General features: G+C 58.4%; 1 protein-coding gene across 1 annotated transcript in view; it reads left to right on the top strand.

The window, feature by feature from the left end:
- The window catches only part of SHANK3 (SH3 and multiple ankyrin repeat domains 3), a 147771-nt gene that overhangs the window by 105391 nt on the left and 16231 nt on the right, over positions 1 to 26149 (top strand). Inside the window, exons 18-22 of the mRNA XM_084206476.1 lie at positions 3537 to 3617; positions 8403 to 8426; positions 10569 to 10696; positions 12752 to 12854; positions 23132 to 25457. Coding sequence (XP_084062602.1) covers positions 3537 to 3617; positions 8403 to 8426; positions 10569 to 10696; positions 12752 to 12854; positions 23132 to 25457 — 2662 coding nt within the window. The remainder of the gene's footprint in view (positions 1 to 3536; positions 3618 to 8402; positions 8427 to 10568; positions 10697 to 12751; positions 12855 to 23131; positions 25458 to 26149) is intronic.

Genomic DNA, 26149 nt, shown 5'->3' with positions numbered 1-26149 from the left:
GCTCATGGATACAGGAAGGGAGGGATGGGCTGGGAATTCAGGGAGGGATTTGGGGATGGGTTTTGGGAATCACTTTTATTCCCATGATCCAGAATTCCTGGAATTCCCATCAGCTGCTCCAGGCTCCAGTTCCACCTGGGAATTATTGGGATGGGAAGCAACCCTGGGAAATTCTAGGAATGTTGGAGGGCAGGATGGGGATCCCGAAGAAACACCGGGAATTCTGGGATGGAGCCAGGGAGTCACTGTGGGAATTCCTGGGCACGGCTGGTCCTGGGGGATCCCAGAAAGTTCTGGGATTTCATTCCATGGGCTCAGATCCGAGAGCTGGAGCAGGGCAGGGATTTGTCCAGAGGGACGGGAACGTCTGGAAGCACAGGAAGGAGCCAGGAGGGGTTTGGGGGGATTGGGACTGGAATTCCAGGGAATGGGAGCAGGGGGGTGGGAAAAGGGGGTGGAATTGTGGGGATGGGAAAAGGGGAATGGGAAAAGGGGGTGGAATTGTGGGGATGGGAGCAGGGGATGGAATTATGGAGATGGGAAGAGGGGAATGGGAAAAGGGGGATGGGAGTTTGGGAAGCAGGATTAGGATGGGATGGAGGGATGGGAGCAGGAGGATGGAAGCAGGGATGGAAACAGGAGATGGAAGTGGAGGGACAGGAGCAGAGGGATGGGAGCAGGGGATGGAAACGGGATGGAAACGCAGGGAATGGGAGCAGAGAGATGAGAACAGGGGATGGAAGTGGAGGGAGGAAAACTGGGAACAGGGGAATGGGAGCAGGGAATGGGAGCTTGAGGATGGAAACGGGGGGACAGCAGGGACAGGAGCAGGGATGGGAGCTGGGATGGGAGCTGGGAATGGAAGCAGGATGGGAACAGAGGGATGGGAGCACAGGAGCAGGGAATGAAAATGGGGGGAAGGAGCAGGGGGTGGAAGTGGAGGAACAGGAGCAGGAATGGAAACAGGGAATGGAAACAGGGAATGGAAACACGGGGACAGGAGCAGGAATGGAAGCAGGGAATGGAAACAGGGAATGGAAACACGGGGACAGGAGCAGGAATGGAAGCAGGGAATGGAAACAGGGAATGGAAACACGGGGACAGGAGCAGGGAGAGGAGACACAGGAGCAGGGATGGGAGCAGGAGATGGGAACAGGGATGGAAGCAGAGGGGTTGGAGCAGGGAATGAAAATGGGGGGAAGGAGCAGGGGATGGAAGTGGAGGAATGGGAGCAGGGATGGAGCAGGAGATGGAAACATGGGGACGGGAGCAGGGGACAGGAGAAACAAAAACAGGAATGGGAGCAGGAATGGGAGCAGGGGTGGAAGCAGAGGGATTGGAGCAGGGAATGAAAATGGGGGGAAGGAGCAGGGGATGGAAACACAGGACAGGAGCAGGAATGGAAGCAAGGAATGGAAGCAGGGAATGGAAACACGGGACAGGAGCAGGAATGGAGGCAGGGAATGGAAACACGGGACAGGAGCAGGGAGAGGAGAGAGGAGCAGGAATGGCAGCTGGGTTGGGAGCAGAGGGGTTGGAGCAGGGAATGGAAACGTGGGAACGGGAGCAGGGCAGGAGATGGGATGGGAGCAGGAGACAGGAGCAGGGGATGGAAACAGCAGGGCAGGAGGGACAGGAGCAGGGATGGATGGAAACGGGAAGGGAAGCAGGAATTGGAAACAGGGATGGAAGCAGGGGGATGGCAGTGGGGGGTTGGAGTAAAGAATGGAATCGGGGGGATGGGAGCAGGGATGGAGTCAGAGGGATTGGAGTAGGGGCTGGGAGCAGGGCTGGGAGCAGGGCTGGGAGCAGAAGGGTTGGAGTAGGGGATGGGAGCAGGGATGGGAGCAGGGCTGGAAGCAGGGATGGGAGCAGGGATGGGAGCAGGGATGGAGTCAGAGGGATTGGAATAGGGAATGGGAGCAGGGATGGAGTCAGGAGGATGGGAGCAGGGATAGAGTCAGAGGGATTGGAATAGGAGATGGGATCAGGGAGGGGAGCAGGGGGATGGAATCAGGAGGATGGGAGCGGGGATGGGAGCAGAGGGGTTGGAGTAGGGGATGGGAGCAGGGATGGAATCAGGGAGATGGGAGTAGGGATGGAGTCAGGAGGATGGGAGCAGGGATGGAATCAGGGAGATGGGAGCAGGGATGGAGTCAGGAGGATGGGAGCAGGGATGGAATCAGAGGGACTGGAGTAGGGATGGGAGCAGGGGGATGGGAGCAGGGGGATGGAATCAGGAGGATGGGAGCAGGGGGGTTGGAGTAGGGGATGGGAGCAGGGATTCGAGTAGAGAATGGAATCAGGGAGGGGAATCGGGGGGATTGGAGTAGCGAGCGGAGTCGGGGGATGGGAGCAGGGCTGGAGCAGGGGGATGGGAGCAGGGAACGAGGGGGGCCGGGATCGGGGCCGCTCCCAGCGCAGCACGCGGGGCTCGGGGGAGGGAAGGGAGGGAAGAGGGAAGGGAGGGAAGGAGGGAGCGCTGCTGGCACGAGGAGCTCCAATTATCCTGTCACGGCACAAAGGCACGAGCCGTGGGAACGGCTGGCAGCCTCGGGAATTCAGCCGGGAATTCAGCCGGGAATAATCCTCGGGAATTCAGCCGGGAATCGGCGCCGGGAGCCCCGGCGGGGCCGCTCGGGCCGCTCCTGCCGCTCCAGCCCGGGGTGAGCCGCTGCCCCTCGGCGCTTCCCGCTGCTCCCTGCCCGGTGCCTTCCTCGCCCCGATCCTCCGCATCCACGCGGACGCTTTTCCAAGGGATCCGAGGGGCGCTGGGGGACCGGGGGGGGGCTCGTGCCGTGTCCCCCCCACCCCGGTGACAGCGCCTGTGTGGGCCCGGCTGGGGCTGAATCCGCCCCGCTGGATCCCTGCCGCAGGCACAGGGATCCTTGGAGCTGCCGTTGCCATGGCAATCCTGGAGCGTTATTCCAGCATTGTCAGCGAGGAGCAGCGAGGAGGAGGAGGAGGAGGAAGAGGAAGAGCTTTCCACTCATCCTCGCTGCTCCGGGGGGGGCTTAGGGAATGCGGGATCGGGAGCTTTTGGGATCATCCCGGGCCACGCGCCCTTGGGCAGCTCCCGGCCGGACGCCGGCGCTTCCGTAGGATCGGGATCCACGGCCAGGAGCGGCGGCGGCAGCAGGAGGAGGAGGAGGAAGAGGAGGGTGGGGTGGGCTGAGGCGCTCCGGGGGCTGCGCCGAGGCGGGAAGAGGATCCCGAGCTCAGGCTGGACACATTCCCGCTCTCCCCGCATCCCTCCCGGCATCCCCGGCCGCCCCCCCCGCCCCTGCGGGGCCATGGCCCGGGCTCCGCGCTGAGGGGGGGGCCCGCATTCCCAAGGGCCGCGGGCACATTCCCGGCGGGAATCATGAAGAAGTTCGCGTCCACGCGCAGCCTCAATAAGATCCTGCAGCAGTGCGACTCCTCGTCCCGGGAGTACGAGGAGATCCAGGCTGTGGAGAAGAAGTGGCACCTGCACCTGGCCACCCCGCGCAAATTCCGGGAGAAGAGGTGCAAGATGCCCTCTCTGTTCCTTGCAGCTCCGCCGCCGCCCAAGAGAGCGCCCAGCACCACCCTCACGCTGCGCTCCAAGTCCATGACGGCCGAGCTGGAGGAGCTGGGTAAGGCTGCGCCGGGATGGGGCTGCCGTCCCCCGGGAGTCGCGGCTGCTGCTGGGGAGCCGCTTCCCAGCGGCTTCCTCGGGGTTTTCCAGCGGTTTTCCAGCGGTTTTCCAGCTGTTTGCACGTGCGCCGCGGGGCCGGGGCGGTGGGGGGTGTGGGAGGCGCGGGGGGCGGCGGAGCAGGATCCCCGTCTGTGTCCGGGGGATGTCCGGGGGATGTCCGGGGGGATGTCCGGGGGGATGTCCGGGGGGATGTCCGGGGGATGTCCGGGGGATGTCCGGGGGGATGTCCGGGGGATGTCCGGCGCTCCGGGGGCGCTTCCCGGCGCAGGTGGGCGTGGGAAGGATGTTGGGAGTCTCCAGGTGGGTGTGGAAAGGTTGATGTGCCCTGGCCTTGGGCATCCTGCTCCTCTCTCTGCTCCTTCCCTGATCAATTCCTGATCAATTTCTGATTCCTGCTCCTTTTCCTGATCCATTCCCTGCTCCGTTCCCTGATCAATTCCCACTTCATTCCCAGCTCCTTTCCCTGCTCCTCTCCCTGCTCCTTTCCCTGCTCCTGCTCCTTTTCCTGATCCTCTCTCTTCTCCTGCTCCACTCCCTGCTCGTTTCCCAGCTCCTTTCCCTGCTCCGTTCCCTGATCAATTCCTGCTCCATTCCCAGCTCCTCTCCCCGCTCCTTCCCCTGCTCCTTTCCCTGCTCTGTTCCCATCTCCTTTCCCTGTTCCATTCCCTGCTCCTTTCCCTGCTCCTGCTCCTTTTCCTGATCCTCTCCCTGTTCCTCCTACTCCTCTTCCTGATCCCCATTCTCTCCCTGCTCCTGCTCCTTTTCCTGATCCTCTCTCTTCTCCTGCTCAATTCCCTGCTCCATTCTCTGCTCCTTTCCCTGACCCATTCTCTGCTCCTTTCCCAGCTCCTTTCCCAGCTCCATTCCCAGCTCCATTCCCAGCTCCATTCCCAGCTCCTCTCCCTGCTCCATTCCCTGCTCCATTCCCAGCTCCTCTCCCTGCTCCATTCCCAGTTTAATTCCCTGCTCCATTCCCAGCTCCTTTCCCTGCTCCATTCCCTGATCAATTCCTGATTCATTTCCAGCTTCTCTCCCTGCTCCTTTCGACGCTGCTTCCATTCCCTGCTCCATTCCCAGTTCCTTTCCCTGCTCTTTTCCCAGCTCCTTTCCCTGTTCCATTCCCTGTTCCATTCCTTAATCCTTTCCCTGCTCCTGCTCCTCCTGCTCCTCTCCCTGCTCCTCTCCTCGCCTTCCTCACTCCTTTCCATGCTCCTCTCCCTGCTCCTGCCCTTCTTCCCGATACCCTCCTTGCCCTTCTCCTGCTCAATTCCCAGCTCCATTCCCAGCCCCTCTCCCTGATCTATTCCCTGATCAATTCACTGCTCCTGATCCTTTTCCTGCTCCTCTCCCTGTTCCTCCTACTCCTCTTCCTGATCCTCATTGTCTCCCTGCTCCTCTCGCTGCTCCTGATCCTTTTCCTGATCCTGCTCCTGATCCTGCTCCTGATCCTTTTCCTGCTCCTCTCCCTGTTCCTCTCCTCGCTTTCCTCACTCCTTTCCATGCTCCTCTTCTCACTCCTGCCCTTCTTCCCGATACCCTCCCTGCTCCATTCCCAGCTCCTCTCCCTGATCCATTCCCTGCTCCCTTCCCTGATCCATTCCCTGATCGATTCCCTGCTCCTGATCCTTTTCCTCCTCTCCTGCCTGCTCCTCTCCCTCCTCCTGATCGTTTTCCTGATCCTGCTCCTCTCCCTGCTCCTTTCCCAGCTCCTGCTCCTCTCCCTGCCCCTCTCATCGCTTTCCTCTCTCCTTCCCATGCTCCTTTTCCCACTCCTGCCCTTTTCCCCGATACCTTCCCTGCCCTTCTCCTGCTCCATTCCCAGCTCCCTTCCCTGTTCAATTCCCTGATCTATTCCCTGCTCCTGATCCTTTTCCTGTTCCTCTCCCTGCTCCTGCTCCTTTTCCTATCTTCTCTCTTCTTCCATTCCTTTCCCTTCTCCTTTCCATGCTCCTCTCCCTGCTCCTGCCCTTCTTCCCGATACCCTCCCTGCTCCATTCCCAGCCCCTCTCCCTGATCTATTCCCTGATCAATTCCCTGCTCCTGATCCTTTTCCTGCTCCTCTCTCTGTTCCTCCTACTCCTCTTCCTGATCCTCGTTCTCTCCCTGCTCCTCTCGCTGCTCCTGATCCTTTTCCTGATCCTGCTCCTCTCCCTGCTCCTGCTCCTTTTCCTGCTCCTCTCCCTGCCCCTCTCCTCCCTTTCCTCACTCCTTTCCATGCTCCTTTTCCCACCCCTGCCCTTCTTCCCAATACCCTCCCTGCCCTTCTCCTGCTCCATTCCCAGCTCCATTCCCAGCTCCATTCCCTGCTCCATTCCCTGCTCCATTCCCTGCTCCATTCCCAGCTCCTGATCGTTTTCCTGTTCCTCTCCCTGCTCCTGCTCCTTCTCCTGATCTTCTCTCTCCTTCCATTCCTTTCCCTGCTCCTCTCCCTGCTCCTCTCCTCATTTTCCTCACTCCTCTCCCTGCTCCTCTCCTTCCTCTCCCGTTTCCTCATCCCGCTCCTCTCCCTCCTTTCCCACACCCGGCAGTCCCAGGGTTTGATTTCCCATCTCCAGGCAGATCCCAAACCCTGCCAGGAGCACTCTGGAATTCCAGGAGAGCTCTGAGAGAGCTCCAGGAGAGCTCTGGAATTCCGGGAGAGCTCCAGGAGAGCTCTGGGATAGCTCCAGGAGACCTCCGGAATTCCAGATGAGCTCCAGGTGAGCTCTGGGAGAATTCCAGGAAAGCTCCAGGAGAGCTTCAGGTGAGATCCAGGAGATCTCCAGGATAGATCCAGGAGAACTCCAGGAGATCTCCAGGACTGCTCCATCCCCCCCACCCTGCTGCCACTCCCACATTTCCTGCTGGTTCCCCATCCTGCTCCACATTCCCAGATTCCCTGAAATCCTCTCCGCTCCCACCCTTCCCTGCTTCCCGCTGCCAGAATTCCTCATTTTTCCCAGCCCTCGTGGCCACCTGGGATGTCCCCAGGACCCCTTGGCAGGGTGGGAGCTGATCCCATTCCATCCCTTCCCTTTTCCCGGATCCGGTGGCACTTTGTCCCCGGATGTCACCAGAGCGGCCACGTGCCCATGGAGGGATCCCAAATTCGGGAAAACTTTGGAGTGTCCCTGGCAGCAGGGCTGGCCCTGAGGCCATCGATGCTGCCCCGGCTTCCATGGGAATTTGGGATTTTCCATCTGGGAATGTGGCACCCTGCAGCCTCAGCAGGATCCCACATTACCCCTGGTTTTCCATGCTTTTTTCCCCTGCTTTTCCGTGTTTTTCCATGTTTTCCTTGCTTTTCCATGCTTGCCACAGTTTTCCACGTTCTCCCTCTTTTCCATGTTCTCCCTGTTTTTTCCATGCCCTTCCTGGTTTTCCATGTTCTCCCTGTTTTTTCCATGCCCTTCTTGGTTTTCCATGTTCTCCCTGGTTTTCCACACCCTCCTTGGGTTTTCCATGCTCTCCCAGTTTTCCATGATCTCCATGGAATTCCGTGTTCTCCCTGGTTTTCCATGCTCTGTGTTTTTCCATTCCTCCTGGTTTTCCATGCCCTTCCTGGTTTTCCTCTTTTTTAATTCCTCCTGGTTTTTCCAAGCCCTCCTTGGTTTTTCCATGCTCCCCGTTTTTCCCCCTGCTCTCCCTGTTTTCCATGCCATCCCTGGTTTTCCATTCCCTCTGGTTTTCCATGCCCTTCCCAGTTTTCCAAGACTTTCCTCGCTCCCTCCTTGGAGCCAGACCCTGCGGGATCGGGACAGATCCCAAAATTCCCAAGTTGGATCAGCTGGGATTTATTTTATCCTGAGCCTCCGCCTGGATTCCACCCTGGAATTCCCACCCTGGAATCTTCGCATTTCCAGACCATTATTCCCAATCCAAAGGCTCTTTCTTTGGTGGGAATTCTTGGGAGCAGAGCCTTTTCCAGCTCCTTTTCCCCACTTTTCCCCCATCCCGGATCCTGGGATTCCTTCTTCCACCCTCCCAGTAATTCCCAGTTTTCCTGGGCAGGGATTGGGAGCAGCAATCCTGGGAGAAGGATTTTGAGGCTGTTCCAGCTCTGATCCCACTATTCCCATGAATTTTTCTGGGAATTGTAGTGCTCATTCCTATGGATCCAAGGAATGCGCTGAAGCCATTCCAGGGAAAACAGGGGATGCGTCCTCTTCCCATCCTTCACTCCGGGTTTTCCTGTGGACCAGCATTCCCAGGATTTGGCCTGGAGCCATTCTCCTTCCCAAGGAACCGGCAGGGAAAGGGATATTCCCAAAGAAAGCTCTGCCGGGTGCTTCCCGCCCCGTTTTCCATGGGTCCCAAACACCCCCTGCGCCCTTCCCGACCCTTTCCCTGCCATTCCGATCCCCTTGGAGCAGCAGATTCCCAGCAGGATCCCTCCAGGATCCCTCCTGTGCCGAAATCCTTGGGCTTGGATGCCGGGAATTGCCCTGGGAGCTCTTCCATGGCTTGGGATGAAATTCCAGCCAATCCCGCTCCGGCTTCCCTGGATCCGTGAGGATCCATGAGGGATGACCCCAGCCTTGGGATAAATCCCAAATCCCGGCTCGTGGGGACGATCCCGGTGGATAAAGGCTGGAGTTCCCAGGTGCCCTGCCCAAATCCCACATCCCAGGCCGGATCCCGCATGCCAGAGGCGGGGAATTGTGGGAAGAGCCAGGCTGGAGCCGGGAATGGGGACGGGAATTGTTCCATGCCGTTGATCCTGTGTTTTGTTTCCCATTCCAAGCCTCCATGCGGAGAAGGAAAGGGGGTGAGTGAAACCGAAATTCCCGGGATTCCGCCCCTTCCTGACAGCTCCCGCTGGGATCCCGCAGGATCCAGACTGGGGGGAGATCCCGGCATCCCGAGGGTCGCTGTTCCTGCGGCATCCCAGGGAATTCAGACGGGAATTTGGGAATTTGGGATCGGCTCCGGTGTCCTGGAGCCGCCCCAGTAGGAATTGGAACGCCTAGAATGGAAATGCCAGGAACTGGAATGCCAGGAATTGTGGGGCCGGGAGTTGGGACGGCCGCACGGAATTCTGCTGGGCACTGGCAGACTGCTCCTGCATCCCAAAATTCCCAACCCTGCCATCCCCAGGTGTGATCCCCGCTCCGGGTTTTCCCCACGGGAATGACCCCGTGGGATCCTCGGGAATGACAGTGTCCAGCTTTATCCCAAACAGCCAAAGCCTCTCCTGGCAAATACAGGGAGTTTATCCCGCTGTTCCTGGCAGATCCATGTGGATTATCCAGTTATTCCTGGTGGATCCGTGTGCTTTATCCCGTTATTCCTGGCAGTTCCAGGGAGTTCATCCCGCTATTCCTGGCAGATCCATGTGGATTATCCAGTTATTCCTGGCGGATCCGTGTGGTTTATCCAGTTATTCCTGGTGGATCCGTGTGGTTTATCCAGTTATTCCTGATGGATCTGTGTGGTTTATCCCGTTATTCCTGGCAGTTCCAGGGAGTTCACCCCGCTATTCCTGGCAGATCCATGTGGATTATCCCACTGCTCCCACCCTGAGGATGTGCCAGGAATGTCACATGAGGGCTGCAGAAAAACCGGGAAGTTTTTGGTGGAAGGGTTGGATCTGGATGGGATTGAAGGTCCCTTCCCACCCAGCCCCTCCTGGGATTTCCTGGTCCAGGATTTTCTGTCCTGGTGGTTCCCATTCCGTGTTCCCTGTGGAGCTGGGAATGTGGGATCAGCAGGGATCCCATGGGGATAGGACAGGGAAGGAGCCGGGTGGGAATTGCCCTGGGAAGTGTCTGAGGGATCCTCCCAACCCTTCCCTGGATCAGGCAGATCCAGAGAGGGCCACACGAGGATCCCACGGATCAGGAAAATCAGCTGGAGGTTCCCAGGGATTGGAGATGGATCTGGGATGCTTTTCTTCCAGAAAAGATTCCAGGGAAAGCTTCCAGCACATTCCAGGGCCTGCAGGGGCTCCAGGAGAGCTGCAGAGGGACTGGGGCATGGAATGGGATGAGCTTTAAGGTCCTTCCTACCCAAACCATTCCATGATTCCATGTCCCACAATTCCATGGAAGGTCCAAGGACCAGCCTGGCCTCAGGAGAATCCCAGGGCTACAATTCCCACCTGGACACAGGTGGAGCTGCCCAGTCCCTCTCCCAGGGCAGGAATTTGGGGTACGGATCCAGCTGGATCTGGGAAGCTCCATCAGGTGGAGGTGGCAGGGAGCCAACGGCCCCAGATTCCCATTCCAAGTGGGAATTCCATAGGCTCGGCTCAGGTGGGATCCATGGAAATTAATCCATGTCCACCTCCTGCCTTTTTCACACCTGAAGGTTCAGGATTCCGGCTGGAATTCCCAAGGGAATGGATCCACTGGGACACATCCAGGCACAACTTGGTGTTCCCAAGGGATAAAAGCACCAGGGCGGATCCTGGAGCTGGGAATTCCAGTCCCACTCCCCAAGCCCTGAGCTCGCACACGGCTGTGGTGGCTCTGCCGGTATTCCCAATATCCGTGGGCACCAGATCCTGCCCTGGACACGGGAAGCTGGGATCATTCCAGGAGCCCATTCCAGCCGGGAATATCCCAGTTTATCCCAAACAAGTGCCGGACGTGCCGAAGCCGTGTGGGTCCCGTGGACATCCCCATGTCCTGGGATTCCCTGGACTTCCTGTCCTCCCGGCAGGACTCGGCTCATCCCCAATGCCCAAAATTTGGGATGAACTCGCTGGTTAGCGCCACACAGAGAATTCCTTGGAATGTGGGGTGGGACAGCACCCAGGGAATTCCCCGGCTGAGCGGGATCAGCCCCCACAGATCCACGGAAAACCTCTGGCTGGGGGGAGGGGCGGCGGGGACGATCCCCCCGTTCTCAGGGATGAGCTGCGGGAAGGGAGCGCTGCCGGGATCAGCCGGTTTTCCTTGGATTCCAGAGAAGCTGGATGAGATCCTGGCGGCCGCCGAGCCGGCGCTGAGGGCGGAGCTGGTGGAGGCCGATTCCAGGGCGGCCACGGTGAAACAGCGCCCGACCAGCCGGAGGATCACCCCTGCGGAGATCAGTGTGAGCAGCGGGAATTCCACGGGAATTCCACGGGAATGGGACGGGAATGGGACGGGAATGGGATGAGAATGGGGTGGGAGGATCACTCCTGCAGAGATCAGTGTGAGCAGCGGGAATTCCACGGGAATGGGACGGGAATGGGATGGGAATGGGGTGGGAGGATCACCCCTGCGGAGATCAGTGTGAGCAGCGGGAATTCCGCGGGAATTCCACGGGAATGGGACGGGAATGGGACGGGAATGGGGTGGGAGGATCACCCCTGCGGAGATCAGTGTGAGCAGCGGGAATTCCGCGGGAATGGGACGGGAATGGGACGGGAATGGGGTGGGAGGATCACCCCTGCGGAGATCAGTGTGAGCAGCGGGAATTCCGCGGGAATTCCACGGGAATGGGACGGGAATGGGACGGGAATGGGATGGGAGGATCACCCCTGCAGAGATCAGTGTGAGCAGCGGGAATTCCGCGGGAATGGGACGGGAATGGGAATGGAATGGGATGGGAGAGAGCCGCAGGATCGCCCCTGCGGAGATCAGTGTGAGCAGCAGGAATTCCACGGGAATGGGGGTGTGGAATGGGATGGGAGGATCACCCCTGCAGAGATCAGTGTGAGCAGCGGGAATTCCGCGGGAATGGGACGGGAATGGGACGGGAATGGGGTGGGAGGATCACCCCTGCGGAGATCAGTGTGAGCAGCGGGAATTCCGCGGGAATTCCACGGGAATGGGACGGGAATGGGACGGGAATGGGATGGGAGGATCACCCCTGCAGAGATCAGTGTGAGCAGCGGGAATTCCGCGGGAATGGGACGGGAATGGGAATGGAATGGGATGGGAGAGAGCCGCAGGATCGCCCCTGCGGAGATCAGTGTGAGCAGCAGGAATTCCACGGGAATGGGGGTGTGGAATGGGATGGGAGGATCACCCCTGCAGAGATCAGTGTGAGCCAGCAGGAATTCCCTGGGAACGGGGGCGTGGAATGTGGGAATGGGGTGGGAATGGGATGAGAGGGAGCCAGAGGATCACCCCTGCAGAGATCAGCGTCAGCCAGCAGGAATTCCATGGGAATGGGGGCATGGAATGGATGGGGATGAGATGAGAATGGGATGGGAGAGAGCCGCAGGATCACCCCTGTGGAGATCAGTGTGAGCCAGCAGGAATTCCCTGGGAATGGGGGCGTGGAATGGGGTGGGAATGGGATGGGAGGATCACCCCTGCGGAGATCAGTGTGAGCCAGCGGGAATACCGCGGGAATGGGGGCGTGGAATGGGAGAATGGGAGGACATGGAGAGGGATGAGAGGCACTGGGGAGTGGAATTCCCAGGAACAGAGAGTGAAATTCCCAAGGAAGGAAGGAGAGGGATGGGAGCACATGGAAAGGGATGGGAAGGATCCTGAGGAGATCAGTGTGAGCCAGAGGGAATCCCACTAGGAATGGGGGCCTGGGATGAGGGAGAGGGATGAGACGGAATGGGGAGTGGCATTCCCAGGAGTGGAAGGAGAGGGAAGGGAGCACATGGAGGAGGATGGGAGGGAATGTGGTGCCAAGGGGAGCTGGTTCAGGAGCAGAATTCCCAGGAATGCAGAGCCTGGGAGACCCCGATCCACAGCGGGGGCTCAGCTCTCCCTCGGCTCCCCAGGATCCCCCTCCAGGCCTGGGAATCCGCATGGATTTCCCAGGGAAGGCTGGAAGAGCAGCTTGGGAGGAGCCTGGAGAGCTGGGCTGGATGCAGGGCTGGAATTCCGCCAGAATCCAAGGGGAAGCACGGAGGGAGGAGGAGGAGGAGGGGGAGGCAGCTCTGGGAAAAGCGGGACAGGAGCTCCCAGAGCCATCCTTGCTGGATTCCCACCTGGAGCAGCAGGGAGATGGGATGAGTCCCAGGGAGCTATCCCAGCATTTATTTGGAATTCCACTGGATGGAGCAGCAGGAAGGAGGAGGCCAGGAGGGTCCATCCCGGTGGGAAGAGCTCCCGTCTTCCCGCAGCTGGGAGTCGGGGTGGGAATGCTGGGTCCTTCCGGCAGCATCCGGACTGGGAATTCCCTGTTTTTCCCTTCCAGTCCCTGTTTGAGCGCCAGGGAATGGCGCATCCCGGGGTCCTGGCGGGAACGGAGAAGCCCCACGTGTCCCTCCGGAAGGGAATTCCACGGACCAAGTCTGTAGGTGAGGAAAAGCCCGGGAGAATCCCTTGGGAATGAGGAGGGACGGTCCCTGTGGGATGTGGAGGGGGTGGGGAAGGCCCCGCCCTTCCCAGGTCGCTCCAGCTCTTGGATTTTGGAGTATTCCATGGAATTCCGTGGAATTATGGCTTGGAGGGATGCCTGGACCTGCTTGGAGCAGAAGGTGGGACTGGAGGATTCCAGGAGAGAATTTTGGGAGAGAATTCCAGGAATTCCCGGATCGGCTCTGCCAAGGGCAGGGGGGCTCTGCCACCCCCAGTGTTGGCACTGGGCATTCCTGGCAGGAATGGCCCCTCTGGAACTGGGAATGCCAGAGCTGGGGCTTAGGAGGAGCAGGATGAGGTCTGGAGGAGGCCCCTGGATGTGGGGGACCCTTGAGCTTATCCCAAAAGATTTATGGAGTCTCCAATCCCAAAACCATCTCTGGTGGGTTCTTGATTCTGTTCCCAAGAATTTTGGTGCCACCAAACCCCAAATCCACTTCTGGTGAATCCTGGACCTTGTCCCTAAAGGTTTGTGGTGCCTCCAAATCCAAACCTGGCTGTGGGATGTCCTGGACCTTGTCCCTAAAGATCTATGGAGTCTCCAAACCCAAAGCCATCTCTGGTGGCTCCTTGAGCTTATCCCAAAACATTTATGGAGTCTTCAAACCTAAAACCATCTCTGGTGGCTTCTTGATTCTGTTCCCAAAGATTCCTGATGTTACCAAACCCAAAATCCATCTCTGGGAAGTCCTGGACCCCCTTCCAGAAGGTTTTTGGTGCCACCAAACCCAAACCTGGCTGTGGAGGATCCTTGATTTTGTCCCTCGGCATTTCTGGTGCCCCCAAACCCAGAATGCCTCTGGTGGATCCTTGAGCTTATCCCAAAATATGTATGGTACCACCAAACCCAAAATCCATCTCTGGGATGTCCTGGACCTTGTCTCCAAGGCTTTTGGTGCCACCAACCCCAAACCAGCCTTGTCCCTAAAGATCTATGGAGTCTCCAAACCCAAAACCATCTCTGGTGGGTTCTTGATTGTCTTCCCAAGGATTTCTGGTACCACCAAACCCAAAATCCATTTGTACATAGTCCTTGACCCCATCCCACATGGATTTCTGGTGCCACCAAACCCAAAATCCACCTCTGGTGGATCCTTGAGCTTATCCCAAAACATTTATGGAGTCTCCAAACCCAAAACCATCTGTGGTGGATCCTCGAGCTTATCCCAAAACATTTATGGAGCCTCCAAATCTCTGGTGGGTCCTGGACCTTATCCCTCAAGATTTATGGTACCACTGAATCCAAACCCAGCTGTGGTGGCTCCTTGACCCTGTCCAAGAAGGTTTTTGGTGCCACCAAACCCCCAAATCCAGCTGTGGTGGTTCCTTGAGCTTATCCCAAAATGTTTGTGGCGTCACCAACCCCAGAACTTTCGGTGGTGGGTCCTGGACCTTGTCCCTGAAGGTTTTGGGTGCCACCAAACCCAAACTCAGCTGTGCAAAGTCCTTGACCCCATTCCAGAAGGTTTTTGGTGCCACCAACCCCAAACCTGGCTGTTATGGGTCCTGGACCTTGTCCCTAAAGGTTTCTGGTGCCACCAATCCCAAACTCAGCTGTGGGAGGTCCTTGACCCCATTCCAGAAGGTTTTTGGTGCCTCCAATCCCAAACCTGGCTGTGGTGGGTCCTTGGATCCTAAAATATGAAGGAAAATCGGGGGTTTCAGGGGTTGTGTTGGTGCAGCTGCTCCTCGGCCTGGAATTCCATGGGAAGACGTTCCCAAGGCTCCGGAAGAGCTGGGATAAAACGGGATGGTTTGTGTGGGATGTGGAGGATGGATCCATGTGTGCTCATGGAGAAATCCCATCCCAGCATCCCAAACCCACGGTGTCCAGAGGGGAACCGGGAATTTTATCCTGGTTTATCCCATATTTTGGTCTTGGATGTGGATCCTGCCCTGGTGCTGTTGGAATGAGGGGGATCCAGGAGATTCCCAAGGGGTGTTGTGAGTTCCTGGGCGAGAATGTTTGGGAAGAAGCTTTGGAAAAGCTGTTCAGGGTCCGGTGTGCTGTGAAGAGCCAGGAATGGTTTGGAAAGGGATCTGGAGTGGGAATGACGGCGTTATCCAGGATGGATCATCCGCTGGGAATGCATCCATGGGATTGTCCAAGGGCTGGAGCCAGGCTGGGAGAGCTGGGAATGTTCTCCTGGAGCAGGGAAGGATCCAGGGAGAGCTTCCAGCACATTCCAGGGCCTGAAGGGGCTCCAGGAGAGCTGCAGAGGGACTGGGGACAAGGCCTGCAGGGACAGCACCCAGGGAATGGCTCCCACTGCCAGAGGGCAGCCATGGATGGGATCTTGGGAATGAGGAATTCCTGCCTGGGCTGGGATTGCCAGAGCAGCTGTGGCTGTCCCTGCATCCCTGCAGTGTCCCAGGCCAGGCTGGAGCACCCTGGGATCACGGGAGGTGTCCAGGGGTTGGAAGTGGATGGGCAGGGAGGTTCTCCCAACCCAGACCGCACCAGGATTGGGGAATTGTGGAATCCTTGCCCATGGAATGCCGGCAGTGCCTCGGGAAGGGCCCCCGAGCCCCCCTGGGCTGGGCAGGGGCTGCCAGGGATGGGTGCAGGGAGAGCCCGGGAAAAGTGGGATGTGCCGGGGCTGGGGGCCAGGGCAGCTCTGCTGGGATCGGGGCAGGGATCGGGAATGTCCTTCTGGGCCTGCCCAGCTCCTGCCAGGAGCCAGCGGGGATCGGGATCTGCTGCAGGGAATGAGCCCCGGGAAAAGAGGGAGCGGCTCAGCCCGGGCCGGGGCAGGCTCAGCTCCCAGATTTGGGATGGTTTTCCATGGAAAGGGGTCAGGCCTTGGCAGGGGCTGCCCAGGGAGCTTTGGAGCGCCGTCCCTGCAGGTGTCCAAGGAATTCCTGGAGGTGGCACTCGGGGCTCTGGTGGGGACTCGGTGACCTTGGAATTCTTTCCCAGCCTCAGTAATGTGGGAATTCTGTGCTCATGCCCCCATGAGAATTCCCAGCACATCCCAGTTATCCCTGACCTTCCCAGCAATTCCCAGCCCGTGCAGCCAAACCCCCCTGGGAAAAAAGGGATTAAAAGCATTCCTTGAATCGCCATCAAATCCCAGTGGGAGAATCCCTGCTCCAAGCAGGAATGGCTGCAGCTGCCACAGCACATCCCGACCCAGAATCCACAGAAAAATCCCACCCAGGAGCGCCAGATCCATCCCCACGGCGGGACAACCCCTGGAATGGAGGGGACCCAGCCCAAAACCCAAAGCAGCTCCTGGGAGAAACCATTCCCGTGGAATTCCAGGAAAACGGGGACGGAAAAGAGGCGGAGAGGGAGGAATCGGGTGGGAATGGGGCTGGAATTAGAAGTCCTTGAGCTGTCATTCCACACCCACGGCCGGGAGCTGCGCAGTCACTTGATTCCCGGGGAAAAATCCCTGCACGGGCGAGGAAGGAGATGGAAAAGCAGCGCTGGGATGGGTTTTTTTGGGAATAAACATTCCCTGGCGTTTGCGTATTCCAGCAGCGCTGCAGATTCCCAGGGAGAAAAGATCAAAAAGATTCCGGGGGGGGGGAAAGAATTCCCGGGATAAAGGTGGTTAACCCCCGGCTGGCTGGGAAAAAACTGGGAGAAAAGATTCATGGAAAAAAATCCCGGGATAAAGGTGGTTAACCCCCGGCTGGCTGGGAAAAAACTGGGAGAAAAGATTCCAGGAAAAAAATCCCGGGATAAAGGTGGCTAACCCCCGGCTGGCTGGGGGAAAAAAAATGGGAGAAAATATCAAAAGTATTCTGGGAAAAATTCCCGGGATAAAGGTGGTTAACCCTTGGCTGGCTGGAATAAAAAGCGGGAGAAAAGATTAAAAAGATTCCTGGAAAAATTCCCTGAATAAAAAGCAAGGAAGGGAGGAAAAAAGAAAATTTTAAAAAATGGGATGGGAGGAATATTTGGAGCAAAAAAGGAAGGAGTGGGGGGAAGGGGAGGGGAGATAATTCCTGTCAGACTTCCAAGATTTCTGCCAGCGCCATCTGCTCCGGCAGCAGAGTTAAAAACACTCCAGAGACTGCGGAGCTGCCATGGCTCCCGGAGAGAATTCCAGAGGGTGGAGCCGCTGCCTTTGGAGGGATAGGAGGGATTTGTGACCCCCCAGGATCATTGGGAATATTGGGGGAAGCTGGGAAGTGTCCTGGTGTCAAAGTGATATCCGGGATAGAATCCTGGGATGGTTTGGGTGGGAAGGATCCTTGAGATTCCCAAATTCCACTCCATCCCAAGGGCAGGGACGCCTCCCGCTATCCCAGGGTGCTCCAGCCTGGTCTGGGACACTTCCAGGGATCCAGGGTTAGCCGCAGCTGCTCTGGGAATCCTGGGCCCATCCTGGGTGCCAGAGGATGGAGATTCCCGCCCCTGGACACCAAGAATTGGAGATTCCCGTCCCTGGAGGCCGCAGGACAGAAATTCCCATCCCTGGACACAACAGGACAGAGATTCCCTTTCCTGGACACCAGTGGATGGAAATTCCCATCCCTGGGCTCCAGAGGATGGAGATTCCCAACCATGGATACCATAGGACAGATAATTCCATCCCTGGGCTCCAGGGGATTGACATTCCCATCCCTGGACTCCAGGGGATTGACATTCCCATCCCTGGACTCCAGGGGATTGACATTCCCATCCCTGGGCTCCAGGGGATGGAGATTCCCAACCACGGATACCAGAGGATTGACATTCCCATCCCTGGGCTCCACAGGGTGCGGATTCCCTCCCATTTCCCACTCCAGGATTTGCACCCTCCTGCTCCAGGTCTTTTTTTGGGATCCACTCCCTCCTCCCAGCCTTGTCCATCCCAAGGAATGGATGGAGGGAGGTTTTCCAGGGATTTGGGCTGCTGTGGCACGGCGGGAGCTCTCAGGCGAGGCTCTGTGTTTTCCTTGGGGATCGGTTCCACGGAGTGCACCGGGAACGGCTCCGGGGGGTGGCCAGGCTACCTGGGAGCGCCATTCCCATGCCAGGGAAGTCATTCCGGGAATGCTGGGAGTTGGTCCTTACTGGTCCTTACTGGTGGCTCCCTTTGGATTCCGGGTGTTTATTCCCGAGCTCTGGAATTGGACCCCAGCCATGTCCTGGTGTTCCGTGGGAAGTGCGGGGGTCTCCCGTGGCCCCAGGTGGGGTTTGAGGGGAGCAGAATTCCATGGACAACAGCAAAGGGAGGGGTTAATTAGGGGTTTAAAATTCCTGGGAATGGGAGGGCGTTTGGGACTTTTCCCAGAGGATGTTCCCACTTTTCTCCCATGCCTCCCGAGAGCCTGGAGCAGCTCCCAAAATTCCGGATTCACCGGGAAGTCAAAGGTTTGGGCACGCTGTGCTTTCCTGGGACACAGGGATTGAGATCCAGGGGTGAATTGTGGAATCCTGGAATGGTTTGAGGACTTTAGTCCCATCCTATTCCCACCCCTTCCATGGGCAGGGACACATTCCGCATCCCAGATTCCTCCAGCCCAGCCTTGGACACTTCCTGGGATCCAGGGGCAGCCACGGCTTCTCTGGGAATTCCGTCCCAGAGCTGGATGTTCTGGATCTGCTCCCTTTTAGGGATCTTTGAGGATCCTTCAGAGATCTTTTCCAAGGACAAATTCCCTTGGGAATTCCAGGAGCATCTCCGGGCTCCAGGTGCTGCAGGGATGGAGCCCAATCCCAAAACTCTCCACACCTGATCCAGCCCCCAGCATTCCAGACTGCTCCCAGGGGATCGCTGGCGGCTTTTGCTCCCCTCTGGAGATTCCCAGGCAGAATTCCATGAAAAGTAAATGAAGCTCGGCTCTGGAGCATCCATGCTGGGAATAAACAGATCCTGCTTTTCCATGCTCCTTGAAATTCCTGAGAGGAATTCCCTCCTCTCCCGAGGTTCTGTAGGAATTTGGCCGTGGCAGCCGGGATGGGGGGAGGATTTGGGCAGGAGGAGACAACAACAGCCCCGGAATTCGGGAAAAACCTTCCCTGAACCCAGCAACTCCACTGGGATCCCAAAGGATCCGCTGGGAGCAGAGAAGGACCCCTGAGGGCAGTGGGATCTTGGGATGGATTGGGAAGAGCATTCCCGTCAGGACAGGGAGTGCTGGATCCGGCTCTGGGATCCTCGGGACAAGAGGGACATGGAGCTCCTGGGGCAGATCCTGGAGGGATGGGACAGGACATGGAATTGTTGGAGCAAGCCCAGAGGAGGAACCAGGATGATCTGAGGCTCAGAAAACTGGGATTGTCCATCCTGGAGAAGGGAAAAAGGCAAAGATCGAGGGTGACCCAACTGTGACCTTCCAGGACCTGCAGGAGCTCCAGGAATGGCTCCCACTGCCAGAGGGCAGGCATGGATGGGATCTTGGCAATGAGGAATTCCTGCCTGGGCTGGCATTGCCAGAGCAGCTGGGGCTGCCCCTGCATCCCTGCAGTGTCCCAGGCCAGGCTGGGATGGTGGGATTGGAATGGGATGGGATTGAAGGTCCCTTCCCACCCAAACCATCCTGGGATCAAGGAGGCTCAGAATCCATCCCCAGGGATTTTTATGGAAAGTGGGGATGGAAAAGGGAAGGGAGACCCTTCCTGGAATCCTGAGATTCCCAGTGAAGCCCCTGGATCACAAAATTCCTTCCTAAAGCAGAGTCAGGGTGGGGATGGATCCAATCCCAGGCTGGGAGAGCTGGGAATGGAGGGAATTCCTTGGGAAAGGGAGACTGGGGTGGGATTTTGGGAAGGAACTCTCAGAGCAGCTCTGGCTGCCCCTGGATCCCTGGAATGTCCAAGGCCAGGCTGGAGCAGCCTGGGATGGTGGGAGATGTCCCTGCCCTTGGAATGGGATGGGACTGGGATGGGATTTGAGGTCCCTTCCCACCCAGACCATCCATGATTTTTCCGTGGGAAGAACATCCAGACTCTGGAAGCTGTGGAATCCCCTTCCCTGGAGACATTCCCGATCCAGCCGGACACATCCCTGAGGAACATTCCCAAAGTCATCTCCAATGGTTCCTCCCCCATTCCGTGGTGGCTCCGAGCTCCCTTTTCCAAGGAACCCTGCCCAGATCCAGGGAGCATTTCCAGGATCTGGGAGTGAAGCCCCTGCTGAGGTGACACCCAAGGTGACTCAGCCACTCCTCCCGGGAATGGCTGGAAAACCCAGGAATGATCTGGGAATGATCCCGTGGCTGTGGCTCAGCCGCTGCCATAGGGAGCTGCTCCAGGCCAGGAATGCTGGGTGGGAATGAGCATGGAATTCCTGGGATGTGCTGTTCCGTAGTGTCCCTTCTGCTTGGCAGTTCCTTGGATGTGGTTTTCCATGGTGCTCCCTGACCTTCACAATTCCTTGGATTTGGTTTTCCATAGTGCTCCTTGCCTTTTGCAATTCCTGGAATGTGGTTTTCCAGAGTCCCCTTCACTTGGCAATTCCTTGGATGTGGTTTTTCATAGTGCCCCTGCCCTTGGCAATTCCTGGGATGTGGTTTTTCCATGATATTCCCTGCATTTGGCAATTCCTTGGATTTGATTTTCCATAGTATTCCCTACCTTTGTCAATTCCTGGGATGTGGTTTACCAGGGTCCCTTCCACTTGGCAATTCCTCAGATGTGATTTTCCATTATGCCCCTGCCCTTGGCAATTCCTGGGATTTGGTTTTTCCATGGTATTCCCTGAACTTGGCAATTCCTGGGATGTGGTTTTTCCATGATATTCCCTGCATTTGGCAATTCCTTGGATGTGGTTTTCCATAACGTCCCCTCCTCATTTAGGGAAAAATGGAGGAGAGCTGGATCCAAGGACTGGATCCAAGGACTGGATGTCCCAGTGTCGTCCCTGATCCGGCAGCCATGCCCAGGACATTCCAGAGGGAAGATCCTGCTTTCCCACTGGATTTCCTGCCCAGCTGAACACCACATTCCCAGGACAAGCTCCCCTATTCTGTGTCCTGGGACATTCCAGGCCCAGGGATGGAGCTCCGAGCTTCCCAAATATCCCTGTGTCACCTCCCAGCCATTCCCAGAAATCTCAGAAAGGCAGGACTGGGTTTTTTGGGGGTTTTTTTTGGCATCTTCCTGCTGCTCCCAGAACATTCCACGGCTCCATCTAGTGCAGGTTCCCAGATTCCCAAGGGAAAAAGGGCAAGGACGGGATCATTCTCCCGAATTCCCCCTGCTGGTCTCGGCTCCGGGATTTCAGAAAAGCTTGGGAAAGGCACATTTTCCATGGCTTTGTCCAGGCTCCCTTTGAACCCGTTCCGTGCTGCCGGTTCTTTATTCCCACGGCACATCCCCAATTCCCAAAAATAGCCCAGTTTCCAGCACGACCAACAGCATGGGATGGAATTTCAGTGCCAAATTCCTCCCTTTTGTCCCCATTGGATTCTGCCTCGGGTGGAATCGCTGACGGATTCCGGGCGGAGCTGCCGGAGCCTCTCGGTGCCACTGGAAGAGCGTTTTCCATAAAGGAAAATTCGCTCCGGAGGCCAGAAATAAAAAAAGCCCAAATCCTCCCCGGAGCCATTTGAAAGCCTGGGAAGAGCGGAGCAGGGATTGGGAAGGAGGAATTTTCCCTAAGGACAGGTGAGCACGGCAGATCCGGGCTTGGGAATGAGGCTGGAGCTGGGAACGGAGGGAGGGAATTGTGACGTGAATGGATTTTAGGATCACGGAATGGCTGGGCTTGGGAAGGCCCTTAAATCATCCCAATCCCCCCCGGCTTGCTCCTGCCTTTCCATCCCAATCCTCGCAGTGTCTCCGAGTATTCCCTGAAAAAGCAGGAATTCCTGCTAGACCCCGCCGGGCTCAGTCTGGCGCTCGGGAACAGATGTCACCCCTCGGGAAAGCGGGAAGTGTGACGGGAGCCGCGCCCGTGCCGGTGGCACTCGGGTGTCTGGCACGTTGGCGGTGGCGGCGCTTCCGTCACCGGAGCTGCTCGGGAAGGGGTGGGAACAGCTCCCGGGGGAGCTGATCCCACGGGAATGTGGCTGCGGGGAGGCTCTCGTGGAATCACGGGATAGCTCAAAGCTCATCCCATTCCCAGCCTTTCCTTCCGTGGGATGCCTTCCACTTATCCCAGGGTGCTCCAACCCGGCCTTGGGCACTTCCAGAGATCTGGGGGGGATCCGTGGATTTCCTGGGAATTCTGGCTGGCTCCTCCAGTCTCAGAGCTTCCACCGGGAGTTGCTCCAAGCTTTTTCCAGTGAGGCTTAGAAAGAGGAAGAGTCTCAGGAGCAGAGGAGGGTGGGAGGAAGAGCCCCAGCCGCTTCCCGGTTTGTCCCAGTCTGGGAATTCTCTGGGAATATCCTCTTCACTGCTCTCCTTGTTTTCCAGGTGGAGATGAGAAATTCATCCCTGGTTCCGTTGTTTTCCTTGTTTTCCAGGAGAAGATGAGAAACTTCTCCCTGACTCCACTCTTTTCCTGGTTTTCCAGGTGCAGACCAGAAACTCATCCCAGACTCCCGTTTTCCTTGGGAAGACAAGGAACTCCTCCCTGATTCCATTGCTCTCCTTGTTTTCCACATGCAGACCAGAAACTCCTTCCTATTTTCATTTCTCTCCTTGTTTTCCAGGTAGAAGGTGGGAAACTTCTACCTGACTCCATTCTTTTCCTTGTTTTTCAGCTGGAGACCAGAAACTCATCCCTGACTTTGCTCTTTTCCTTGTTTTCCCAGTGGAGACAAGAGACTCATCCCTGACTCCCCTGTTTTTCCTTGGGAAGACGAGGAACTCATCCCTGATTCCATTTTTTCTTTCCCTTGTTTCCCAGATGGAGGCCAAAAATTCATTCCTGACTTTAGTTCTCCTTCTTTCTCAGGGAAAGACAAGAAGCTTCTTCCTTGATTCCATTCTTCCCCTTGTTTTCCAGGCGGAGACCAGAAACTCATCCCTGACTTTGCTCTTTTCCTTCTTTTCCGTGTGGAGATGTGAAGCTTGTCCTTGACTCCAGTTCTCTCCTTGTTTTCCAAAGAATTCATCCCTGATTTTGTTCTTTTCCTTCTTCCAGGGGAAGACGAGACACTCCTTCCCCGACTTGACTTCTCGTTTTCCGGCCGGAGACCAGAAACTCATCCCCAATTCCATTGTTTTCCTTGTTTTCCAGGTGGAGACCAAAGACTCGCCCCTGACTTTAGTTCTCCTTGTTTTCCAGGTGGAAGATGGGAAACTTCTCCCTGACTCCACTCTTCTTCTCCTTTTCCAGCCGGAGACCAAAATCTCATCCCCGACTCCCCGCTCTTCCTTGTTTTCCAGGGGAAGACGAGAAGCTGGCCGCGTCCTTGCTGGACGGGAAGTTCCCGCGGAGCACCTCCATGACGGACACGGTCCGGGAAGGCCACGGGATCCCCCCTCCCCCCCAGACCGCCCCTCCCCCGCCCCCCTCCCCCTATTACTTCGACACCGGCCCCCCTCCGTCCTTCTCGCCGCCCCCGCCGCCGGGCCGGGCCTACGACACCATCAGGTCCAGCTTTAAGCCGGGCTTAGAAGCCAAACTGCACGGGCTGCCGCAGGTGCTGAGCGCGGCCGAGATGTACGACCAGGCCAGGGGCTCCATGCCCTACCCCGAGCGGCAGAAGAGGGCCCGCTCCATGATCATCCTCCAGGATTCCTCCCACCTCCCCGTGGAACCCACCGAGATCCCGCGGCCCGGCCCGGCCGCCACGCCTCCGGAGAAGCTCAAGAGGAAGGGCCGGGTCATCGACAACCCCTACGCCAACATGGGCCAGTTCAACGTCAGCCTCTTCGCCCCCACCAAGCCGCAGAGGAAGAAGAGCCCCCTGGTCAAGCAGCTCCAGGTGGAGGACGCCCAGGAGCGGGCGGCCTTGGCCATCACCGGCGGCTACTCCTCCCGGGAGCCGTCGCCCACGCGCCGGAGCCACCGCCTGGACTACCAGCACCACCCCGGCATCGCTCAGGTGGAAGCCGCCGGCCTCCCCTTCGCCACCGCCATCGCCGCCGGCGTCATGAAGGACCGGGACCGGCGGCTGGACGAGAGGAGGAAATCCACGGTGTTCCTGTCGGTGGGAGCCATCGAGGGGCCGGCGCCGGGCGGCAGCGAGATGCCGTCGCTGCAGCAGTCGCGCTCCATCGACGAGCGGCTCCTGGGCAGCCGGGACGTCCTCCTGCCGTCCCCCGTGTCAGCTTTAAAGCCATTAATCAGCAGCTCCTCCTCGACCTTCATCCACCCCCTGACGGGAAAGCCCCTGGATCCCAACTCGCCCCTGGCGCTGGCGCTGGCCGCAAGGGAACGGGCGCTGTCCACTCAAGTCCCATCCCGGTCGCCCACCCCGATCCACAGCCCCGACTCGGACAGAGCCGCGCCCCTGTTTGTGGACATCCAAACCAAAGAACCGGACAGGGGGGACTTGGAGAGCTTGGTGTCCCCCGCCTACTCCCCCGGAGGGAAGGCGGTGATGGCGGCCGACGCCGGCGCTCTGACCCCCACCAAGAGCCCCTGGGGGACCCCGACCACCCTGCGGAAGGAGCCCGAGGTGCGAGCGGAGCCGCCGGGCAAGGAGGAGAAGAAGCCCGAGGACAAGAAGTCCATGATCATCAGCATCGTGGACACGTCGCAGCAGAAGACCGCCGGCCTCATCATGGTCCACGCCACCAGTAACGGGCAAGACGAGATAGGCCTGGAGATCAAAGAGGAGAGCCCGGCCGTGCCCGAGGTCTGCGCCGAGCCGGCCGAGTCCCCCAAGGCCGAGCCCCAGCCCAGCCCCGTGGGGAAGCCGCCGGCCAGCCCGGCCTCGGAGAAGGCGCTGGGCCAGGGCAGCTCGGAGGAGGAGGTGGAGCCCTACACGGTGACCCTCCCGCCGGCCCAGCTGTCCTCCAGCGACGAGGAGACCCGCGAGGAGCTGGCCAAGATCGGGCTGGTGCCGCCCCCGGACGAATTCGCCAACGGGGTGCTGGTGACCACCCCCGGCACCCCCGTGAGCCACCTGGCCGCGCCGGGCGCGCCGTCCCTGCCAGCGGCAGCAGTAGCACCTTCTCCCCCCGGCGCGACACCCTCAGGGAAGCCCTCGGACGCCCCCGCGGCCCCGGAGTCGGCGGCGGACTCGGGAGTGGAAGAGGTGGACACCAGGAGCTCCAGCGACCACCACCTGGAGACCACGAGCACCATCTCCACGGTCTCCAGCATGTCCACGCTGTCCTCGGAGAGCGGCGAGCCCACCGACACCTACACGTCCTTCGCCGACGGCCAAACTTTTCTACTCGAGAAGCCACCAGTGCCTCCAAAGCCCAAACTCAAGTCCCAGCTCAGCAAGGGGCCGGTTACTTTCAGGGACCCACTTTTGAAGCAGTCTTCGGACAGCGAGCTCATCTCCCAGCACCACGCGGCCACGCTGGCGGCCACCAGCGCGGCCCGGCCACGCTACCTCTTTCAGAGAAGGTCCAAGCTATGGGGGGACCCCATGGAGAGCAGGCCCGGCCACGGGGCCGAAGAGGACAAACCAACTGTGATCAGCGAGCTGAGCTCCCGCCTCCAGCAGCTCAACAAGGACACGCGCTCCTTGGGCGAGGAACCGGCCGGCTCCGCCCTGGATCCCGGCAAGAAGTCGCCGGTGGTGGCCGCACGGTAAGAGCCGGGCGTGGCCGGGGTCGGGGACACGGGGACAGGGCGGGTGACGCTGCCGAGGGGCCGGACGCGGCGGCGAGGGACGCCTCGGAGCTCCGGGGGCTCGGCGGAGGGGCCGGAGTGCCGGCGGGGTTGCGGGGCGGGCTCCTGGCGCGCCGTGGCTGTGGCTGCTCCCCCCGCTCCGCCCTTCCCGCCGCTCCGCGTCCTCCCCTCCCACGGTGACAATGGCGATGGTGAGGTGACAGTGATGGTGCCGTGGTGACAATGACAATGTGGTGACAATAGGAATGCTGTGGTGACAATGCTGTGGTGACCATGACAATGTGGTGACAATGGGAATGCTGTGGTGACAATGGGAATGCTGTGGTGGCAATGCTGTGGTGACCATGACAATGTCCTGACGATGATGCTGTGGTGACAGTGATGATGTGGTGACCATGATGATGCTGTGGTGACCATGACGATGCTGTGGTGACAGTGACGGTGGGGTGACAATGGCAATGCTGTGGTGGCAATGACAATGCCCTGGTGATGATGATGATGTGGTGACAATGTCGTGGTGACAATGACGACATTGTAGTGACGATGACGATGCCATGGTGACAATGACGGCACTGTGGTGGCAGTGACGATGTTGTGGTGATGATGACAATGCCGAGGTGACAATGATGTGATGACAATGACGATGTGGT

Source organism: Fringilla coelebs (genome assembly GCF_963513975.1).
Source record: "Fringilla coelebs genome assembly, chromosome: 5".
NCBI lineage: Eukaryota > Metazoa > Chordata > Aves > Passeriformes > Fringillidae > Fringilla > Fringilla coelebs.
This window is presented reverse-complemented; position numbering and strand designations above follow the sequence as displayed.